This window comes from Poecilia mexicana, unplaced genomic scaffold (assembly GCF_051168715.1).
Source record: "Poecilia mexicana isolate PSO_F unplaced genomic scaffold, ASM5116871v1 scaffold_4, whole genome shotgun sequence".
NCBI lineage: Eukaryota > Metazoa > Chordata > Actinopteri > Cyprinodontiformes > Poeciliidae > Poecilia > Poecilia mexicana.
The window spans coordinates 20,709,254-20,732,528 of record NW_028263373.1 but is presented as its reverse complement, the minus strand read 5'-3'; the positions used below and the strand labels follow the sequence as shown (position 1 = coordinate 20,732,528).

The following is a 23,275-nucleotide window of genomic DNA, read 5'->3' as shown; positions in this document are numbered from 1 at the left end:
GTCGGGGCTCCTGGAAATGGATAGACAGGGTTCTTGACATCTATGGATCGCTGTAGGGATGCTTTATAGCTTATGTGATCAGTTGCCGTGTTTAAGCTTTTTAATATTTCCTTCTCTGGCAAATGGCAGTGGTCCATTGGAGCTAAGCTGCATGGGCGGCAAGATTAATAGTGTTATCATGTGGCCAAGTGATTAGTGAGCTCTTAGTACTTATTACTCTGCATTATCACAGAATCCCCTGAGAGGTTTCTGTCAGCTGCAAGGTTGTGTTTGAAGCCCTCTAGATTACCACAATGCGGCACTGATTAATAGTGTTTATATTAAAAGGAAAAACTAACCTAAAAAGTAAATAGCCTGTAAATCTCCCCAAATTGAATTCACTTGGATTCAGTCCCATTCGATCTCATAAACCGAACCAGACAGCTGTGGGATTGTTTCTGTTTTGGCAAATAATAGCTTTCTTTTAGTGCCTGTGTGGGTGAACTGGTGATGATTTTTGAGTTGGCTTTCAAATAAAATAATCAGTAATATTTTTTTTATAAAAGAAATAATAAAAAAAATCACAGAAAATTTTTTGTCAAGTCAAGGGATGGTGCTGTTCTTAACTAGTAATACTGGCCCTTATCCGCAGTTAAATTATGTACTTAAGTAAAAGAATGCATTGTGACTCAAACTTGGGTTTGTCAAACATTGTTTCTTTGTTAATAATCAATCAATATAAAGTTAATTAGCACAAACTGAACCCCTAAGCATCAGACATCTATCCATAATCTAAAAAGCTGCATTTTTTTCTGAGCTCCTATATAACAGATCTCTCCCAGTCCGACCCTCTGATTAAATGAGTGACTTGCTACACATCATGTTTATTGAGTAATTCACTAGATTTACTCAATAAGTGTTTTACCTGGGCTTTAGTTTGGCTCAAGAGTGCAAGCATGGCTCTTTTTTAGGAGTGAAATTTGCCATGGGAGCTTATACTGCAGCAAGGTCTTTTGTGATATGTAACACCTGGCATTCCCTACAACCAAGGCCATTAAAATCACTACCTATAGTGATTACCATCTCTCTCTGAGTTGGAGGGATATGCTGACAGTACACTTTTACAATTATTGGCTGACTAGCTAATCTCGTTGTGTTTCTTGAATTTGGTTTAGATAAAAATATATTATGTTTTATCATCAACATGTACACTCTTTGAGACAGGGTTTGCACACTCTATTTGTTGTTTGTCTAGTTTGGGCTCTCCATAAGTTTATTCAATATGTCTGATTTCAGAGTTCTAGGTAGCTGCTGACTGGAGTCTTCCTCCACCATGTCACAAAATGCTTTCTACACCACACAGAAAATATTGCCACAGTAATCTCAGCCACTCAATACAGCTTTTCAAATGTTGTCACACTGTACTACATAATAACTAGGAATTTAAAATGAGCAAAAGACTTATCCAACCTGCATATAGGCTCAACATAAAAAAAATAAATGGAGTTAGATGTATTCTGCTCTTCAGTTTGTAAATCAAACATATAAGAATATCTTCACAGATGCCACTGGAATGTTTAAACATATTTTTTAAAAAAATTACATATAAAATTGGACTCAACAAACGCTCTTTTGAATGATTCATTTCTTAGTTATTCAGAAAGTACTGCATAGGCACAGGTTATCAAGGAAGATCTCAAGGCATACGTCAATTTTAATACGTTTCCACAAAAATATAATTATCTTTGGATTGCAGAACATGAACTTTGATGTACCTCCTCAGGTTTTAACAAGTTGTTGTGTCGCTTTTCAGATGCGTTACCTGTATATCAATAAATAATGAGCCATGACAGCAGGACTCCAATAATTCACCAGACACAATTTATTTAACAAACCAGGGCACATATGGTACGCCCTCCCTCTGAGGTTGATGAGATCAAAATAAAAGTAACTTTCTGTTTGATACAGGAGGCACTTCAAGTACAGGGAACAACAGCAGATTTTGTAAGCCACAGGGGAGTCTGCAGAAGCTCTGAACAGAGTTTAGGTGAGAGTTATAAGGCAGACTCTCTCTATGGTGCTTTTAAACTTCCAGTGCTACATTTTTGCTCATGTTTGTCACTTCATTTATTTTCCTAAATTCTTCTTTAAGGGTTTACGTTATTACTTGTGGCAACATGTACTCCTAAGGGTTCTTTAAAACAAATTTGAAGTCAACCTTAACAGCAATTTTCAACCCCTTTTATCATTTTGTAGAACTGGATAAACTTAATCAATTCTGTATATCATAGTCTGCCTCATTAATTTGGTTTATTGCTATAGGCTATAAAAGATCAATATTTCTCTTGAAGATTACAAAGGACAATGATGACGTTATTTTTAGGGGTGGGGGGGCTTAGACTCCCCATAGGTCTATGGCTAGTCTGCACTGGTTCTGCACCGTTGCCTGTCAACGGTGCAGAACCACACACAGCTCATGCAGACTGCAGAATATTTCAAACAAAAATAATGAAATCGACTGAATTTAGTATAGACATTTCTTGTCCCTAGGCAAATAAAACCTTGTCCTTACTTTGGGGATTCATTAACTTTCCCCCTAGAGGTACCAAGCACTTGGCATTTTGAATGAAACCTCTCCACACCTTGAGATTGCATTTTCTTAAAATCTCTAGGACCTTCTTTGGGGTGAATGTTAAGTTCAGAAAATACTCCGTTTAAAAACGATCAGCCTAAGACACCACGAAGCGGAATGTGTCTCTACAGTTTTGGAAATTGCTGTGTTTTCTGTAAACTAAACCATAAAGGACAAAAATAGTGTATTACATATTTGTGAGATACTCTGGATTAGTTTGACATTCCGATAAAAATACTTATCATATTTTATATCCGACATCTGACTAAGTAGAAATGCAAACTTGATAAAACAATTTACTCTGGAAAATCAGCTAACATTTGTTAAAAACAAGACTTTGTAAAAAGACACAATTTGTCAAATTAACACTTTTGGCAACCTGTGTATTTTGCTCTCTCTCTCTCTCTGACTCTTTTTCTCTGTCTCTCTCTCCCACACTGCATATTCTTATACTCATTTTCACTAGACAAGGACTCTTAAGCATCATGTAGCACAGAGCTCTTGGGTAAAAAAACAAAAAAAAAAGAGGAGGCGGAATGTGTCTCTACAGAAATTAGGCTGATGTACTAATTTCACAGTGTTACATAAGAACGGTATCCCTTACCTGGATTCATTGTTATAATCTGTAAATCTTGTTTGTTTTGGCCATGCTTTCTACATCTCTACACACGAGAGGCTGAAAAGCAGCTTATTGACCTTGTAAGAGACATGAAGACAAAACCCTCTCATCATTGTTCTTGTTAATTTTAACCAAGCAAAACTCTCCAAGAAATGTCCAAGGTACAGTCAACAATAAAGGGTATAAAAATAAACGGGATCATTGCTATGCATCTTTAAAACATACATATTATACTGTCACCAGGGCCACTTTGGGAGTTTGGGAGTATCTGCTAGTTCTCATTCCAGCCTACAGACAGAAAAAAAAAATAATACAAAACTTCTTTGCCTCTGATTTAGATTTTTAGAAACCAGACTGGGCAGTCAAAGCCAGAACTTCAGACTCACTTTAACTCCACATACTGGAGTTCTGTTGTAGCTGTAGCTAGTTACCTGAATGAGCTTACTGATCATCATACACTGGGTTTTCTGAGGACATGTATGTGCAGTTTGCTTTCCAGGCACACAGTTCTGGCAGATGTTGTATAGTCATCCTGGAATTACTCTTCATCCTGCACAATCTCGACCACCTAAGGAGATACGGCAGGATCCTGTTCCTGGATTTCACCTCAGCCTTCATCATCACCAACACAAACATGCACCGCTACAAGCTTAATAAGCTCATAGTGTCGCCTTCTACCTGACAGCTTCCTGACTGACTGGCGGCAGCAGCTGAGACTGGGCACCAATATCTCCCACACAAGAACACTGCCCACTCTCCGCTTCTCTCTTTACTCACTTGACCGCACCTCAGCGGACCCATCTGTGAAACTCTTGAAGTTCACATTGGACATTATTGTCTTGGTCTGATCCATGACAAGTCAGCATAAAGACAGGAGGTGGATCAGCTGATCCACTGGTGCAGTCAGAATCACATGGAGCTTAACCCGCTCAAAACAGTGGAGATGATGATGCTCTTCCAGAGAACATCGCAAACAATATTAAACAATACACACACTTCATAGAAAAGGCAGGACAAGATGTTTTATTTCTACTCCAAGTCCTTTTTACCCACACTGTGGCAGTTTACTGATGCACAAATGGAGATAAAAAAATACAGTAAAATTATGTCAACTGGCATCGAAGATTTCAAATGGTATTTTATACCAGGTGGTATATTTGTACACCACCTGGTATCCATTTCATCACGGGTGTTATAAATGGTACTTGGCTTTTATTACATGTTTTATGTTAAAATATTATGAGCTGTCTTTAGAGATATCAGGGCTGGCTCATTATCATATTTCACCATAAAAAATAATAAATTGTGAATGCCATTTCTCTGTAGAACTAATGCCACAATTTAGTTTTACAATGTTTTTTTTTTCTTTATCTTATTTTGCACGTCAACAAGCAGCCACAATATAGTAAAAGGCCTGGCCTTACATTTCTTAACAGTTAAACCAATGTAAAATACGTTGTAATATTTACTAACATAGTAAAACAACTGAAGTTGTGTTATATATATATATATATATATATATATATATATATATATATATATATATATATATATATATATATATATATATATATATATATACAGGGCTGTGCAGAGACCACTAAAAGGGCAGGTGCTCAAAAAAAAAAAAAAATGGGCACATCTCACCGCATTCTAGGACAGAATATTAAAGCCACACAACTTTCAGAGTTTAATAAACAATGATAAATTACAAAATTGTGAAATATACAATCAAAGCTAAGGTAAATCTCTATACAGAGCATACAACTATGCATATGCAAGATATTTTATTAATTTCTTTCTGCAGGTCTATTTTGTTATAGGAAAGTATTGCAATATTCAAACCCGCAATTTAGCAATATATGTAAATCAGAGCTGGTGGTTTAGCTCTGATTTACATATTTTGTCTTTACAGAATTACACTATTAAAAATATAAACAAGGGCACAAAGCAACCTTTGGTGTACTGTAATCTATATAAAAAAGAGCTGCCTGTTTGCCTGGAAGTGGAGATGAAGATGGTCCATTCAGGAAAGCAGAGCTGCATCAAACTTTAAGGTGGAACTGCAGAAAAAAAGAAAAAAACAAAAATTGAATTGTTAATGCATGTCACTATGGGAAAAGCCTACTGAGTTTTGCTTAAAACATTTTTAAACATTTAAATCACACATTTGTCTCCTGAAGTGAATTTTTTTTGCGAAACAAACTTATCTGTGCATGTCAGAAATCTTTTCTTGATATTCTAAGTTTTTGTTTGACTCAAAGTTTTGCTTGTGATTCTCACATGACGTCATGGGCAAGACCCAAAATCACAACAAAAGATTTCTGATGTGTGCAAATAAAAGTTTATGTTTGGCAAATAACTTTTTAAGTTCACAAGACAAAAATTAGTTATTTAATTTAAAAAAAGTTTTTTAAACAAAAGAATTTGTTTTTAAAAAAGAAATCATTACAATTCCAAAAGTTTTTAATACAATTTTATTTTACTTAACTGAGGTTAGTTTATTTTTTCCAATTGAATAATTGGGGGAAAAAAATTTAACTACATACTCTGCAAACCAGACCCTAAACTTAAAGTCTGGGTTGAGTTTTTTCTACATTTTATCTATCATGGTAATTCAGGGTGAGTTATTTTTACCTGAGTGAAGTTGGCCCCCCCACCTTCTTCAAATCAGACAAAATTGGTGTCAAACGTTTGTGCTACGTTTGAAATCCAACTTTCTTTACATCTTTAAAATGATAGCGGCACAAACGAAAATTTTTGCAGCACAAATCAGCACAAACATAGCACTAATGTTTGACACCGATTTTGTTTGATTTCATAAAAGTGGGAGGGCTGGTTGACCTTTTGACCTTTACACTTTCATTAATATCTTCAAAGCCAAAGCAGCACAAACAAAAATTTTTGCTGCACAAATCAACACAAACATAGTCGAGTTGATTGACACCCATTTTGTCTGATTTGAAAAAGGTGGGGGGTTGGTTGACCTTGGATGACCTCTGGAAACATTTCTTTATATCTTTAAAATGATAGCGGCACAAACAAAAATGTTTGCTGCACAAACCAGCACAAACGTTTGACACCAATTTTGTCTGATTTGAAGAAGGTGGGGGGGCCAACTTCACTCAGGTGTTATTTTTAATTCTAAATGAATATCCTTGTTGGACTTTTATTTAAGTGCTATTCTCTTTCAAGACACATTTACTTAACGCCAGAATAAATGCAATGTACATTATGAAGCAAAGGAAATTAGAAGATCGGACATATATCCATTATGGAGATGACAAGTTTTGGACGGGCGATCTGCCTCATACACGGGGAAGAAGCTTTTTGTTATCTAGCTTTGCTAGCAAAGTCGTAGCTAGCAGCTAGCTAATAGCACAACAACAGCAGCCTAATGTCTGTATGATAAAAATACTGAATCGATAGATAAGAACAGTTCTTCCTCACCTGGCTGTCTCCTCCCGTTCAGAGGTTCTTCAGAGAAAAGCGGACGCAGAGGCCTGTCAGTGTCTGTTGTATTTCATTACCTCTCTGTTTAAACCGCTACTCCGTGCTGAAGCAGAAACGATACTACAACGTTTTCCGTCATCTGACAAGTAGCAAGTCTACTCCACTTTCTAAACGTTTTTTATATACACTGCTCAAAAAAATAAAGGGAACACTCAAATAACACATCCTAGATCTGAATGAATGAAATATTCTCATTGAATACTTTGTTCTGTACAAAGTTGAATGTGCTGACAACAAAATCACACAAAAATCATCAATGGAAATCAAATTTATTAACCAATGGAGGCCTGGATTTATATATATATATATATATATATATATATATATATATATATGGTTCTCTTCTGGTCTTCCTCATGCACATCTCTGCTAAATTTGAATAAATGCTCAATGACAGGAGAAGATGAATTACCAGAATCAGTCCTATGAGCCACCTCAGCAGTGATAGAGTAATAAATTCGCACCACGTTATGCAGGTAATCAATTCCCTGCTTTTCTTACTGATTGAATATGAAAGACGTTTAACTGGTGCGTTGAACTAAATGAAGGAAGGTTTGTGTTTTTGAGGATGCATGAGCATATTTGAGTTTGTGTGCTTTGCAAATTCACTGGAAAGCATCTCCATGGCTTGGAATACAAACACAATGTGGGCCTTCCGCCTGAGCCACCTGTTCACAGCAACTGTTGCCAAGGGAAAGCTGCCACGTTCACCAGGGTGAAGGTAGGAGGGATGACATAGGTTTGGCCCTTTTCTAAGCATATTGTATTAGGATAATCTCTTTGATTACTTCATTGGGATATAATATGATTACATATAATGTTTCAGACTCGAATAAACTGTAGTTTTCAAGCCTAAAAACAGAATAAAAAAACAAAACAAAACACTGATATTAACTGTTGTTATGTGCTGCTTAAATGCAAACCCACCATTCTAAAAAGATTTACTAAACACTTGAGCCTTAACCATGTTTTAAACACATTTCCACCAAATAGCATCAACCCTCCTCTCTACTACGTATCTGCTACTAAAGCCTCTTTTACACTGCAGTGCCAGGCCCGGCCTGGCTTCCAACCCATTTCCGCCAATGTTTCTTGCGGTATCTGTTGGAACTAAATCTCCAGTGAGGGGGGTCACTGCCTCGAGTGCTCCAATGACCACAGCTACTGCTGTTACCTTCACCTGCCTTTCTCTCTCTTGCTCTTCCCTGAGCCAATGATATTTGTTGACTTTCTTGTATTCCATTTCCCTGCTGTTTCCATTGTTTAGGACGGGCAGTTCAATCACTATATCTATCCTCAGCTGTTTAACAGTGTTAAGAATGCTATGTTCCACTCCTGTGGAAGGTGATCTCTCCTTTGACCTCAAGGTCTCCAGTTCTTCTAAAACTTTTATGCATACACTTTATCTTTTCTAAAAACAAACAAACAAAAAAAAAAAACAGTCATGCAGCCTTTTCTTTTGGATGCAAGTTCACACAAACTGGACAGAATTAGTGCTTTCGTCTTATTCTTTATTACACTTTACTTTTTGAGAAAAGTGGAGGCTCTCTTTCCCTAAAAATAAATTCTAAGAACTCTTCAGTGAGATAGTACTTTGAGAATTAAACTTGTGAAACTGATGTGCCACTGCAAACAGGAGCAATAAAATTGATAATAATAATGACTTAGGTGGTTGTAGGAGGGATTGCAGACCCTAAAATCAACTCTGTGGTGAAACCCATTTCATTTCATCCTCTTCCTGCAGGATGAACCATTTGGCCTATCGGGGTTTTAAGATAAGACAGGGCTAGCTTATCACAGTCAGCGATAACGGAAGAAACGAACGACGGCAGGGATTTGCGAATACGCTTTCTGTACCTGTATCACCCCCAACTACCCTCTCCGCCTCCCTATGTATTCCTCTTTTTTTTTCTTGCACAGAACATGCTGCGCCTTTAAACTTCTGCTTCCATGCTGCAAAGTGGAACTCAGGAGACACCATGTCCCATTTGAAGAGGTCATTTATTTGTATAGCATGAAATGAGGTGGAGATTTATAGCTACACTAGATATGTCTGAGCAAGAAATTAGTCAGTGGCTTTGTCTGAATACTACAGTGTCAGCAAAAAGGTCAACGAGCACCACTTCTCCATTTAACATCATTATGTTTACTTCCCACACTGCTTATAGCTCCCATTTAACAATGCGTGCGACCGTCTCCGACTTTCTTAATATGTAATAATAAATTAAAACTAAATGCGAAGCAAATCTGTGCTACCTGCTCTTTAGGTTTTCTGTGCTGTAGTTTGAATTCCCAGTGATTTACACCTTGTATCATTTAAACATCTGTGTGTTCGAGCTTTCCTCATTACTCCTGGTTTAATGTGATATATACCCTTTCAAAAGGCCACACTCCTTCCATCCATCATCTGCAGCCAAGGTTGCCCAACCCTTTCTGATTACAGCAGTCAAGCTTTTACGGTGACAAGAGAGAAGTGCAACATTTGACTGATTGGACAATGCAGTTCATATAAATTTACTAAAGGTTTATTTCCGGCCGCACAGCGAAGTATGACCAAAAACAATCAATCACTCAAGACAGCATTTGATTTTCAGGAGGCATCCAGATGAAGCCCTTCAAAAATGAATTTCTTTAATAAATAAGAATGTTGTCTAATATGACTAATGGTTCTCAAAGAAACATTTTCCCTTTCATCTCATATTCACCTGATTATCTGGAATGTAGCTGCTTATTGCCAGGCTGACAGGAAGACCTAATACTACACTTTACAAGATACATTTCTCAGCCTTTTTAACTACCCTGGAGATTTCCATCTGTGACTTCTTTCCCGGAATTCAAAACTTTTTATTTTGCATTTGTGAAAAGATGAAACTAATATCCAGAGTAGGACCTCAAACTGTTGCTCTTCTATGGCTAAAGCTTTAAGTTTGAAAGCATACATTCTAAACAGCTGCAATTAAAGTTGGCGAACTAAAGTTTGCTAGTTTAGTTGTAAAATACTTGCATTTCATCCTCAATTCTGATCCAACATCACATGCATGCTGTTTTACATAAAATGTAAGTGAACTTCGGTTTTAAAGTTGGATTTGTTTTTATAGTTCTTTTCTTATCTTGGTTATTTGAAGTTCTTGCTTTGTTTCCCGTCATTCTGCTGTCCACACTAAATACAACAATTAACTTAGAAATATGAAAGAAAAATAACATTTTAGGATTTGCTGTACTATTAATTATGCAAAAAACATTTAACTGAAATTAAAAAATGATGAAAGAAACATTTCAATAGTATTACTGGAGTGACAAGCTGACGTGGCATATAATCTGTATAAGCTGTAAATCTGTAGAAACAGACAAGAGAGACAGACTCAGAGCTGCATGTTTCAATGAACTTTTAAAATAAGCTCCTGAATTGTTCCCTCATGCAAAGTAAATATGAACCATCATGGATACACATTTATGGCAGAAATGTCTCTGACCTTGACTGATGTTGTGCTAAAATTGATAATACTGAAGCTAAAGTTAAATGGAAAACGGACAAATGCCCCCTGTCATATTCAACTGAGCCGTTTCCCAGGCAACAGCTGTAATTGAAAAGGACTTTGCAAACAATACCGGACCACTTCTAAGATTGTAGCTCACATTTTCCTTGGAGACTAAGTTTACTCATCCGTCATGGAAAAACAGAGCTACATCATTTTTTATGTTGGTTCCAAATATGAAAAATAATGGTTGTGTTTTTCCATGAAAACATAAAAATGTGCATAATTTATGTGGTAGATTTATAATTCTACTTAAAGGCCAGTATTTTTATGAGTGCGTGTACAGTAATAATTTTCTTTTTTAACTTTAGAAAGATGATTTAAAAATATAGTAAAAATCATGGCCAAAGCAGTTGAACATGTTGGAAATTCTGCAGCAGTTTGTGTTTGAAAGATTATTTTTATTAGAACAACTTTGACTTTTCTTATCCAGTTTCACGTTAAATTGAGCTGTATTCAGAGGAAAGCTTCCTCTATACTTGGAGCATGTAGGACAGATTTCATTGGTTTCAGGTGAAAACTCTTTTTGGAAGCAGTTAAACAACCTAATACCGAGGCCCAGAGGCAGCTCATGTATAAATGGCGCCCTGGGCTTACCCATCTTTCTGTGCCTGATTCTTTCTCTTTTTTTTTTTTTCTTATCTTCTTAAATTGAATTAAGTTTTCAAAAACATCTAAACTGGGTTCTGGCGAACCAATAACCAGTTCAAAAATATTTAATCTAGGTTTGACTAATCCGAATATTTAGTATTCATTGCTGTCCCAATCTAAGTTGTCTTGAAAGAATTAAAGCTTTATGAAAATAAAACAATGTTTGAAAGAATCTTAAGTTCTGTGCAGAATAATGTGGTTCTTTGGTTGACTATAATACAAACCACTAAGATTATTGTTGCCCATTGCCATTATCAATTAAAATAAATAATTGAACAACTTGGAATATTTTGTTTTATTACATACCAGGATTTTCGGTTGTTTGAGTTTGTTGTGGGTTTTGTCATTTGTGCTCCTTACTTATTTCTATTAGTTCCGGCTCGTTTCTATTTTTACTTCAGTTCCTACTTAGTGATTCTAGTTATGTTCATTTATTGTGTCTAGTTTAGTGAGATAAATTTACTAGTCTTTGGTGTGCTCTCAAAACCCTCCTGTGTCACTTCCCCTTTCTCTCTCCTCAGGTCTCGCCACACCTGCAACCCATTAGCTCATCAGCCTGAGTCTTTTGTTCATCATTTAACCTCCCAGTACTTAAGCAACTCATTCTCAGTCACACTTTGCTGGTTCCTCCTGTTTAATCCTGAGAATTCCTGTTACTTGATAGGACTTTATTGTTATGTTATTTTTCTTTTGCTCTGGCTCCTTGTGTTCTCTATGGCTTTTTGTTGTAAGTTTTTTCTTTTTTCATTCTTTATCAAATCTTTGAAATCAACTCAAAATCTCAGCCTGTTGCATTTGAGTCCAACACAACACACATTATGACACTTCAACTTTAGTTTTGGTTGTGGCATTTTGAACTGATATTAATATAATTTATGCTTAGTCAGTCTAATTGTTTATTTTTGAGAGAATATGCAAGTTAGGCTTTGCAATGTATCTATATGATCATACAATGCTAAACAAATGGGTATAAACTTCCTATTGATGGAAAAATGTTAAATTTGCGATACAAAAGTTGAACTCACTCTTTGTAGTTCATCAATTATTTTGATTTTAATAGGATTTGTATTTGAGCTTAGAGAGAATGTAAAGAGCATGGGAGTCACTCTGAAATAATGTCATATTTCTATATATAATGTTGTTTGTCTTAACTGAGGGATAAACAAATTAGGCAACTAAAATATTTTTTTTTTTGAGTAATTAATTGAACAGATTAAATAGTTTATCTAAAAATTGTCCATGATAAGTTCTGTTTCTATAAATAATCTCAGGTTTAATTACATTTTAAGATCAGTTTGTTTACATCTTGTTTTCTTAACTTCCTGTTTTTGGTCAGTCATTTTATATGTTACTTTTAACTCTAAACTCATAACCAAAATAAACAACCTTGTGTAGAAAAACAGCTTGTGGGTTCTAGAAGTCTGGACTCCCTGGAGAATATTAAAAAGTCATCACTATGCTTTTGATTTTTTAGCAGTTTATATAAAAATGCATTTGATTTCAGCAACTCGCATGTAAATCTTTGGATTTTTTATTTTTGTTTTACTTTGTTTTTTGTTCTTGTGTGACTATTCTTAACAGGGAGTTTGGGCGATGGAAGGTGAACAACCTTGCAGTGGAGAGAAGAGATTTCCTGGAGTCACAGTTACCCTTAACACCAGAGTTCATCAGAAACATTCGGCTTCTGGGCCGCAGACCTACAACCCAAATGATCACTGACAATCTGATCAAAAAGTATGGGACTCACTTCTTATTAACAGCAACACTTGGAGGTAAAAGAAACTATTACTGCTTTTCTCTGAATGACGATTTTTGTGTTTAACAGCAAGAATGAATTACACAGGAATGCAGTTGTAATATTTTTGTTGAATGCTGCAATGATGTCAGCTGTGGTATGTCCACATGTTCATACGTTTTCTTTTTTTTTTTTTTTTTCTGTTTGACATTAAGACACTTCCAACACTTACCTGAGTTAGTCAGCCTCTGATCTTTTCAACAGCGTCTGGTGTGGGAATCTATTGCAGTAAATCTGCTTCCAACATACTGCATTTTTAATGGAATGCAAAGTGTGAACGCTTAATAAATAATAGCTAGCTTAATAAATAATAGCTAACACATTTAATATTCTGAAAAGTCCCCTGCTATGTTAACAGTGCATACTAAGATACTGTAAAGACAAAGCAATATTGTGCAGTCATATATACTGCATGGATTCACCAGTTGATTTGAACTTTATTCCTTTTAAATTAACAAGGAATAAATTAACAACATTCACTTCAAAAGTGCTTTTGTACAGAGACGTTTTGAAGTCAGTTGTGCAACGTTTTTCTTGAAGAACCCCACAGAAGTGTGCTTTTTTATAGCAAGGCACTGAACCTTATGAGGTTCCTGGTGTGAGACAAGACCATTATAGATGATAACAGCTCTACAGCCATTATTGTGTGATTTATGAATGCGAATATGAGTAGGTCAGAAAGAGATTTGATAAACTGTCACAAAAAGGGAAGCTATTTAAATACCTTCTTCTTTGGTATTTTTTTATATATCTATGTTTCACTGAACATCCAACAGTAATGCAAAGTGAAATGACAACAGATGTATGTAAAGTATGATATATATGCACATCAGGTGCAGCTACAGAGTTAATCAGGATTTTTGTTTTTCTTGTTTTATGCCATTGGCTTTAGACAAAGTAATAAAGCCACAATAATGCACCTTCTTTTCTTTTCTTTTAATTATTATTTTAATTTTTCACAGAACAAGCATTTAGCTTATAAAATATGGTATGGCCCAGGGGGAAATGTTACTGAATGAATTATTTTCCTCAATGATGATCTTGGCTTCACTAAGCTGTGCAACTTGAGATAATAAAATCTTCCAGGTGTTCTCCATGGACAGCAGATGGTGATTCACATTACTGGAGTTTACTTAGAGTAACCAAAGAAACATCACAAAATAATTTAATATATTGGTTTAGGTTGCCAGGTTGAACCCCGGTACTCCTGTACCCCCCATCTATCTCAATCGTGTTTTTCGGCAAGACATCTTCCTTCCTTGCCTGCTGGTGGTGGTCAGAGGGAATGACTGACTGTAGCTTGTAACTTTCTGTCGTCCTCTTGTGATAAAGCACTATACAAATGTAGACCATTTACTATTTATTCGTAAATATTGTGCAGTGTCATGGTCATCCAAAGTTCGTTTTTTTTTTTTTTTTTTTTTGCCTTCACAGACTGTTGAATGGTCATGCACTAATGGCTAAAAGAGAAAAGGAATAAAAGGAAAACTTTGCAAGATGCCAGAGAGGTCGAGGCTTCTCTCAAAGAGATTTGCTTTTACAAAGCAACACTTGTCAATTACTTCGGCCCTAACTCCAAGCTTTGAAAAGGTTGCTGTTGTGAGTGGCTGTACATAATGCAACCATCTCAGGCATCCTGAGCTGATGTTGCCCCACACTCTGGCTCTCAGCCAGTGTGTTAGTGTCGTAGACAGAGGAGAATGAGGAGTTTGCTTTGGATCTTTGCCCGAGAACCGTCTCTGCGGTTCCGTATGGATTGCCTCTGTGTTCAGAAACATATGGACTTAATGAAATTAATAAATAGATTGTGATATTAGGAGTGTGCCCTTCAGCAGTAGAGTAAGAAAGGCAGTTGGCAGAAAAATGACTCAGAAGCATTAACACTGCATTATAATGAGAAAGATGATGTGCAGTGTCTGAGGAACTCTTAAAGCATAGACCGTCTGCTGCACCCCAGCCCTTAAACCTATGAAGAGGCGATTGCTATGATCAGTGGCTTTAGATGCTGGGTGGCACGGCCTATTCTAGCTATGATCAAGAATCCTTATTCTTTAGAGGTGCTTATGAAGGCTGTGCTGGTGTTTCATGAAGCTTATAATTATCTGCATTTTTGAGTGGCTCTCCTGAAGGAAAACAAATTGCGCTTTAAGGTTAAGCCACTGTTAAGCTATAGATTAATTTCTGAAAATTACCCATGAATGTTTTTTTGGTGCAAATGTTTCTTGTTTGAAAATTTGTTAGATGACATAGAGTGTAAATCTCGGGAACCAAAGTATAAATCATGCTTACTTCAGATAAGAGAAGAGGACTGAAGAACCTTATCAAAGAAATTCCACATATAGATTACAAAAACAACCTTTTTTTTTTTTGTTGTCATCTTGGTAATGTGACCATCAATCATGGTTTCTCTCTAATGTTTGTAAAATAATATTTGTTGACAAAGCACCTATTATACATATAATTAAATAAAACTGTAAAAAAACTAAAAAAATTGTAACGTGGACACTATGTGGCCTAAACTACCAGTTTTCAAGAATTGTGCAGGGAAATGGACAGATTTACAGTTTCACAGCTTTCTGGAGGTGTAGCTGATGAAAGGATCTCCAGTAGAATTCAGTTTTCCGGCAAATATAACTGTATTTATATAATATAATGATGATATTCTCAATATTCTGGATGAAACCATCTGTTGTTAGCAAACACTTCTAATCCACCTCATGTACTCTTTAAGTCCGTATGGCTGGAAAGCCAGACTAAAAGAGGCTGGTGTTGGGAATATGATCAATGGAAAAGTTGGTTTGAACTTCCTCCTTTTCTCTCTCTGGTTCTGCTCTTTATCTGTGAAGCCTCCTTTTCAATTCCTCTGGGATTTGGGGTCGTTGTTCAGGTATTAGTTGAGCTTTTGAATCGCTAATCAGCTGCTCCCAGTTGTAATCTAAAGCACTTGTTGCAGTGGTTATGAATCTTAACAATAACCCTGAAAGTAAAAAAAAAAGGGGGGCAAAAATCCTTCCAGCTGCACAATATCCAAGACCAAAGGGAGTAATTGTCTGAAAAGCAATCCCTAATCCAAAGAATTATGAACAAAAGTCTGGAAAATGAACAAATCAGAACAAACATAATGGAGCTACTCCAACATGCTGCCACCATGAAAAGTGGAATTCTACAAATATTGGCAATAGTCTTTCAGTCAGAAGTCACTTGACAAGCATGTACATAATAACACTGGAGTTTTCTGGGAGTATTCATATTACGTCTGGTGCCAGAAATAGACAGTGTGTAGCTACACTCCTATTCAAACAGTTGGAAAGCGTGACACTTTGTCACATTTAGATAAACACTTCATTTTAATGTGTTCTGGGTGTTAAAGCCAGAGAAAAAGTCTGAAATTTTTAAACATGCCACTGCAGGATATTCTCTAGAAAGCTCAGAGAAAGGTTATTCTTGCAAGGCTTTAATGCACCTCTGATTCACCTTTAAAAAAACAAGGAGAGAAATTCTGTTCCTTTTCCATGCAGGGGAAGAAGCCCTTACAATATTTGTGGACAAAAGGAAGCTGAGTAAGAAAGCAGAGGTGAGCGATTTCTCTGGTAACTCCTCTACTGTGACTCTGGAAGCTCTGCACCAGCTCGCCGCTTCTTACTTCATTGACAGGGAGAGCACTCTGCGCAAACTGCACCACATCCAGATTGCCTCCACTGCCATAAAGGTAATGACTTTTTTTATTAAGATTATTTTAAGATATTATTTACCACAGTAAATGCACATACTATCACACTTTCCATCCACACTGAGTCTGATATAAAACAATGACACATTAAAGAGAAGCAGCTTCACTAATAGATTGACAAAAGTCTGCAAACGTAGCTAGCGGCTTGTCTAAATTCTCAATCTCACATCTGGCAATTTTCCCTCCTAACTTATGTTCACATTTATAAATTACATTTATTAATTTTTACTGTCTTGGAACATTTGAGCATTCTCGTAAACTAAAATTTCATTTTTATCATGGACAAGTGTGTTAGACTATTTTGAGTCATATTATTTCATATTGTATAATGCAAAAAGTACAGAAGAAAAAACTAAGCTCTAGAAATTTACAGTAAAATGTTGAGTTAAATTAAAAAAAACAAAACAAAAAAAAAAAAACAGCTTTTTATCTCAAACCTGTGCGTGGTCCTGAGGCGATTATCCCATTTCCTGTCTGACTAATGTCAATAAAGGGCACTGGTACCATATAAAAGAAAAAAAGACAGAAAACCAGCTGTTGGCTATGAGAACCATCAACATTTATTAGCTTATCTATACAAACATCATGAGGAATAAATCTAACATTTTGATGCCAAATCCTTCCAGGGACCAATAATTTCACCAAGCTTTTGGGACAGCACAGGTACTGCAGCCACAATTTCTACCGAGCTAAACTCTTCAACTCCGACAGTCAGATCACCAGCATGTTGTAACTGTGGTTGTCAGACAAAAGGTTTGCATGTGTTAGAAAATGTTTGTCATAATCTAAAACAAAGCTGTGTAGATTTATTAATAATCGGTTTTATTTTCTCTCACTTACTTTTAGCTGTCAAACATAGCACAATTGTACATAGACATATGGATTCAAATGTACATAGATAAAATGTGTCCATATCTTTTATATGTGTATTACTTTTTTAAAATGGGTTAATTTCAAACAATCGGCTGTCAAGCTCACACATTTGAATTTCAGATTCAAATTTGCCATCTGAAAGATGGCTAGTTGTGCACAGTTGTCATAGTTAATGTCCTTAGTAAAACGCCATTACAGCATCAATGAGAGCTAAAAAGAGAAATACTCTTTTTATTCGTCTGCTTGTGATGAAATATAATCATTGAGTCTGCAGGAAGCACCATGATGAGCACATATGGTGAGGGGAAGATAAATGAGTCCTGTGAAACACGGCTGGGGACAAGTCACCAGCTCCAGTTGTCACCTTCAGGTAGCGTGGGGTTAATAGGGTGACAGAGGGAAGGGCGTCCCTCTTCTCTGCCATTTTCTGTTCTCCGGGCGCAGCAGGAGCTGGCTGCGGTAGCTCCTTTTCCAACAGAATATGAGTCAGATTCATGTCAAAGCTCGGTGGCTGTTGCAATAATTTGTTCAGAGAACGATGAGTTTTTGCAGTCGAAGTGGGCACGGCAGAGGAGTTGCGGCAAATGCTTTTGTCTGTTTTATTTCTGGGAATCAATGATTCCTTTTGTAGTTACAGAGGGACAGAGAGTATGTGAGGTTGTGCTTTAATAGTCCAAAGGCAGTCATCTGGTGTGACTGACAGGTGGAAAGTGGAAAAAGCACAGATTCACCTGTATAATCAGTGGAAAGTGAGTCAAAGGGGTGACAGATTCTTCCACACTTGTGCATCCTTTCCTAAAGGCGTTGACCCACAAGATAGCAGAACAGATTGGAGCTCTCTGCATAAATCTAAAATCTAGCAAGCTGAGGAATGAATGAAAGAACACCGATGAGGCATTGCCTGCATTCTTCAGCCATGAAAATTGCAAATTGAAGCTCATTTTTGAGGAGTATAAATGCATCACGATGCCTTTGAAATGTGGAATTTCTTCAGGACGTGTTGGTACAGGGTGAAGTTTTCTGATTGGATCTGCTTGTTTGTACAAAGAGTAATGACTTCAGAGATATCCAAGAGCAAAGGGATGCATTTTTGTTGCACCTTGCAATTTTTGTGAACCGAATCAATTAGATTCCTCTGCCTTACTCAAATGTTGTTTGCCAGTCAGTCTACACAAAGTGATAAACAAGCCTTCAGTCTTGACCAAGAGAACAGCAGGGACCTTTAATTTTATCCTGCCGTCCGATGGATTGCCTCTGGATTTATTGCACTCTTGCAATGACAAACACATTTCTGTGTACCCAGTCTCTCGCTATTGATTGTTGTCTGTTCGATGACCAAGTACATTGGCTGTAGTGGGAAAATACCAAAGTATGTTGATAAAGAACTTCATTTATTGTGAGTTGACTGTGACTTCACATTTCTGCTGTCAGTAATACTATTCCCATATTCAAAAAGCAGTCTCTTTTTTAGCAAAATCTGAAATGTGCAGTTTGGTGCCTAGACAGTACATCTATGCAGCACACACTAACAAATTTGAAATTTGTAGGAAGACCAAATCATGTAAAAAAAAAAATAATAAAAAATACCTAAAATTATAAACCAAAACTATAAGTCTGCTTTATTCTTGTGGGATGAGAAAACTTAGACAGATTTAATGATTTATTTTTTATTCAGCTGTGTTATTCTGTTACCACATGAAAATCAACTTATGCCTTAATTTCTGTGCGTACGATTAATTCATCAGTATCACTAGAGATCACATTTATTTAACATTGAAACACGTTGGGTCAAATGGATTAAGGTATCTAGACAACAAAACAAACAAACAAACAAAAAACCACCACAATGCTACCACATTCATGAATGCATGAATGTGGACAGACCATACACATATCCTTCATAGGTTGATGGGCTAATATATTGTTTCAGGTTTAACATCAAAAATGTAAAAACAAACTCAAACAGTTTCAGTCACACTTATTAAGCTTGCATAACTGCTATCACACTATTTTATAGTTTTCTTAAAAGATTAATTTCCAAATTAGGTAACATCCTACACCTTTACTAAGCTACCAATAAATTGGCACGTGAATAAACTTATGATGTACAAACATACTTAAATAATATTAATAATATGTCAGTATTCAACGCTGTGGATAACAGTTGAACATTTTGATGGCTTCTGCTGTCACTTTTGAAACCTCCTGATTTTTTATATGCTTTCTAAAACATCAGGAAAAAAAAAGTTGTTTTTTTTCTCTATTTTTGTATTGAAGTACCCTAATAAAACACATTTTCTTTATCTAATACAGAAAGTTGTATTCTTTTTTTAATAAAAATCATGAAAATAAATGGCATATTTCTGCCTCAGTGTACACAGAGCATTCCCACATCATGAGAGACACTGCTAAACGCAGAGGAGAGCAGTCTACCACAGTATTCCTCCATCCACATTACTTCCACATTTTATCATATGCCTACATACAGGTGGCTAATAATGTCCTATTAAGCTTTTTGTAATATACCAGAATGTATCAGCAGTGAAAGGCAGCTGCTAAGCAAAGCGGAAATTGAATGTTCTGCTCATCATTCAATGTTTTTCCATATGGCACATCATATGGCTTATCAAATAATTCCTTTTAAGGATTAAATATGCATGTGATTTAGAATCTAGCATTGTGTCTCATTTCCTCGCATTCGTATAACCCCACATAATTCAGGAAAGTTTTAATAAAGTGATAAGAATGTATTTTAAGACATTCAGTAAAGCAATGCCCCTTTCCTTCTGTTTTGAATAAAGTATGTTTATTCATTGTATTTGTCTTTTTGTTCCTATGTTTTATGCTGTTTCATAAAAAAGGTAGAATACTGAGTTTGTACTTGCAATAGCAGTTTTTTATTGAACCGTTTATGATGATCTTGCTGATCAACTTACCCCAATTGTCTCGCCTCATCCGTCTATCACTGTACAACAACTGTCTCCTGCCAAGCCTGAGTTGGACAGATTGCTAAGCAAAATACAAAGTCAAAAAACCACAAAGAGAGAAAAACGAGATCTACTTGTATGCACGTCACTGTCACCGTAAGAGAATGGGAAAAGGTAAAATAGGCTCTTGCAGATGAAGTGAAGAAAGGGGCTTTGTGGCAAGAGTCATTTGGAATGTCCTTAATTAGGGGCTTAGACAAAAAATAAATAAAGAGTGTGGAACCATTCTTGCCTTAAAATGAGAACAGCAAAGTGCTCCTTCAGCTATTCAGCAGAAAGGAGCTTACTTATTTTACATTCAAATGTACAATTGATTATGTTAAAATGGCTTTATTTTAAGAGAACAGCAATACCAATTTACATTACCCATTTACATTACCCTAGAAACATTTTTCTTTTCTCATCAAGTATGCACTTTGCTAAAATGAATAAAGTGGAGTAGTTATAAATTACATTTTGTTGTTGTTGTTGCCCAGGTGACAGAGACGCGAACAGGCCCTCTCGGGTGTAGTAACTATGACAACCTTGACTCCGTCAGTTCTGTCCTCGTTCAGAGTCCTGAAAATAAAGTCCAGCTGCAAGGTTTGTAAAATTTTTACCCGTTTTTTTTCTCTCTCTCTGTTTTTTGTGTGTTTCCAAATATATCTGTTTGGCATACAGATATGTATAGATTTATAGATTTTATTAAGTAAGTTATCAACTCAGCCAGCACTTTATGGCCCCCACACTTTCACTGTCACTCCCTTCGTGCACATCTTCATGGCGGTACTAAAACCAGCTTGATTTTACAGGCTTGCAAGTGATCCTACCAGACTACCTGAGAGAAAGTTTTGTGCAGGCTGCTCTCAGCTACATAGCCTGCAATGGAGAGGGTGAGTTTGTCTGCAAGGACAATGATTGCTGGTGCAACTGTGATCCCAAGTTTCCAGAGTGCAACTGCCCCTACATGGACATCCAAGCCATGGAGGAGAGCCTGGAGAGAATAACAGAGACATGGGGGTTGCTTTATAAAGAATTTGAAGAATCAGGTGAGAAAGTCCTCATAAAAAATAAGGAATTATTGCTTCCCCTCAACTTGTTTGCCTCATCATACTTGGAGAAAATACGACTTTTGCATATAAATCATTTATATGAGAGAGGGTGGGCATGAATTCAGGTATTTTATCCGCACCATTAAACCTGATTGAGAATCCTATTCATATATCTCTCCCTACTCTGATTTAGGGTTGAACAATAATAGCTGAGTAAGAGTATTGAATACTGGCATGCTATCTGCATATAGAAAATTAAAAACATGACATGAATAGCATAGAATAAGGTAAAAAAATGTAAAAAAAAAAAAAAAAAAGAACTTTCAGCTTGGGCAGTTTACAGTAAGTCTGCAGAAGATTAATCAGCTATAAAACCCATTTATTGCTAGTCCAGCTTTTCCAATCACCGGGGAAACAGAGGTTGAATAGAAGCTCTTAGCACAATGTTTAGTTATTATTGCTGTGCTCGGTCACCCTGCCCTGACCATTATTACTCAGGTGAAATCAAAATTGATGTCTTTTTATCCAGATTTGCATTATTCTGAAATATTACTCACTGCAATTACCTTCAAACTTTATGTTTTAATTGCTGACTGTAAAGTGAGGGCAGGAGTGTGTCCAGAATGCAGACACCTAAAAGTATCATAAAAATGTCCTTCAATAAGAGATATCACAGTGCAGTGCTTTATCGACTAAAGATGCAAATAAGTCCTAGCACTAAAGCAGAGAGCGCATAGGACTAAGGAATTTTATCAAGTGCCAAAAATATAACATAGCACCTTTAGTAATAAATTAGCCATGTAATGTTGCCTGAGATGTACCAGCTCCCCTGGATGTACAAGTATATCTCCAATTATGTTTTTCTAAATCAGAATAGAATAGAACAAAACGGAAACTGCCTTTGCTGTGTGTTTGTGTATTTTCTTATTAAAATGCAAATGTGTCACTTAAGTACGTTAACACAACCTACACGATATACCTAATTTGCTGTTATGGCATTTAAAATTTCAACACGTTTGTTTGCTTATATAAAGATGTTGATGTTGTAGCAGCTGGTCAGCAATGCAAGGATATTCTGCATGTTAGTTTCATAGGTCTCTGTAAAATTAAAAATAAAGATGGTAAATTGTATGGCAATTAGTTTACAACGTCACTAGATACTGCCTGTCAGGAGAATCTGGTGATTACGCCCAGTTTTGGGCTTCTAGACAAACATTGGATTTTAAGGTCTAAATCCAGATTTCATATTCTTTCTCAAAATAGAAAGGGTTTGAACAATGTTTTTGGAGCTGGATGAAAAATGGGGTCTCGTCTTGTAAAACATAAAGGGTGCATCCAGTATGTTTTTTTAGCATACTTGGCTGCATGCCGATCTGTTGTTCAAGAAGTGATTCTTGTCATTTATAGAGGTGCGTGCCACATGAACAAGCAACAAAAAAGCTACTGCTGAATTTATGTGACGGAAACAAGCCGTAAACATGAATGCGGTCTTGTTGGCAAGCTTCACATGCTGTACACTCATGACAGGGAAATCTAAGTAAGAGGTGTGTGTTGTGTTTCAATGTTTTTCATCTGTTCAGATGTAAATTCTTTCAGCTCACGCTACAAACTTCTCTCTTTGTCCTACTTTCCCAACCCTGATAAACTAAACTTTGGGTTCTGAAAAATACAAGTTTCCAAAAGACTTGTTTATGAAAGGCTCATGCAAAACATGGACGGGCTGACTTCTAAATGAATATGATTTCCTCTATCTATTCTTGTAACTACTGTTTGTATTGGTACAGCAAAAGGTCATGTAAATCCCTATTGCATTCATGTGTTTACTAAAATTCAGTATTACTTTTTTTTCTGTAAGTATGAACTTCAAATCCCATTTCAGACACCTAACTACTTTTGAAATATGTCCATGAGTGCTGTACCACAGGTACA

General features: G+C 36.3%; 1 protein-coding gene across 1 annotated transcript in view; it reads left to right on the top strand.

Annotated features, from left to right (window-relative positions):
- Positions 1–23,275, top strand: part of LOC106903314 (BMP/retinoic acid-inducible neural-specific protein 3-like) — a 39,091-nt gene that overhangs the window by 5,045 nt on the left and 10,771 nt on the right. The window contains exons 2-5 of the mRNA XM_088005067.1: positions 12,512–12,702; positions 16,244–16,434; positions 20,792–20,897; positions 21,107–21,343. Coding sequence (XP_087861193.1) covers positions 12,512–12,702; positions 16,244–16,434; positions 20,792–20,897; positions 21,107–21,343 — 725 coding nt within the window. The remainder of the gene's footprint in view (positions 1–12,511; positions 12,703–16,243; positions 16,435–20,791; positions 20,898–21,106; positions 21,344–23,275) is intronic.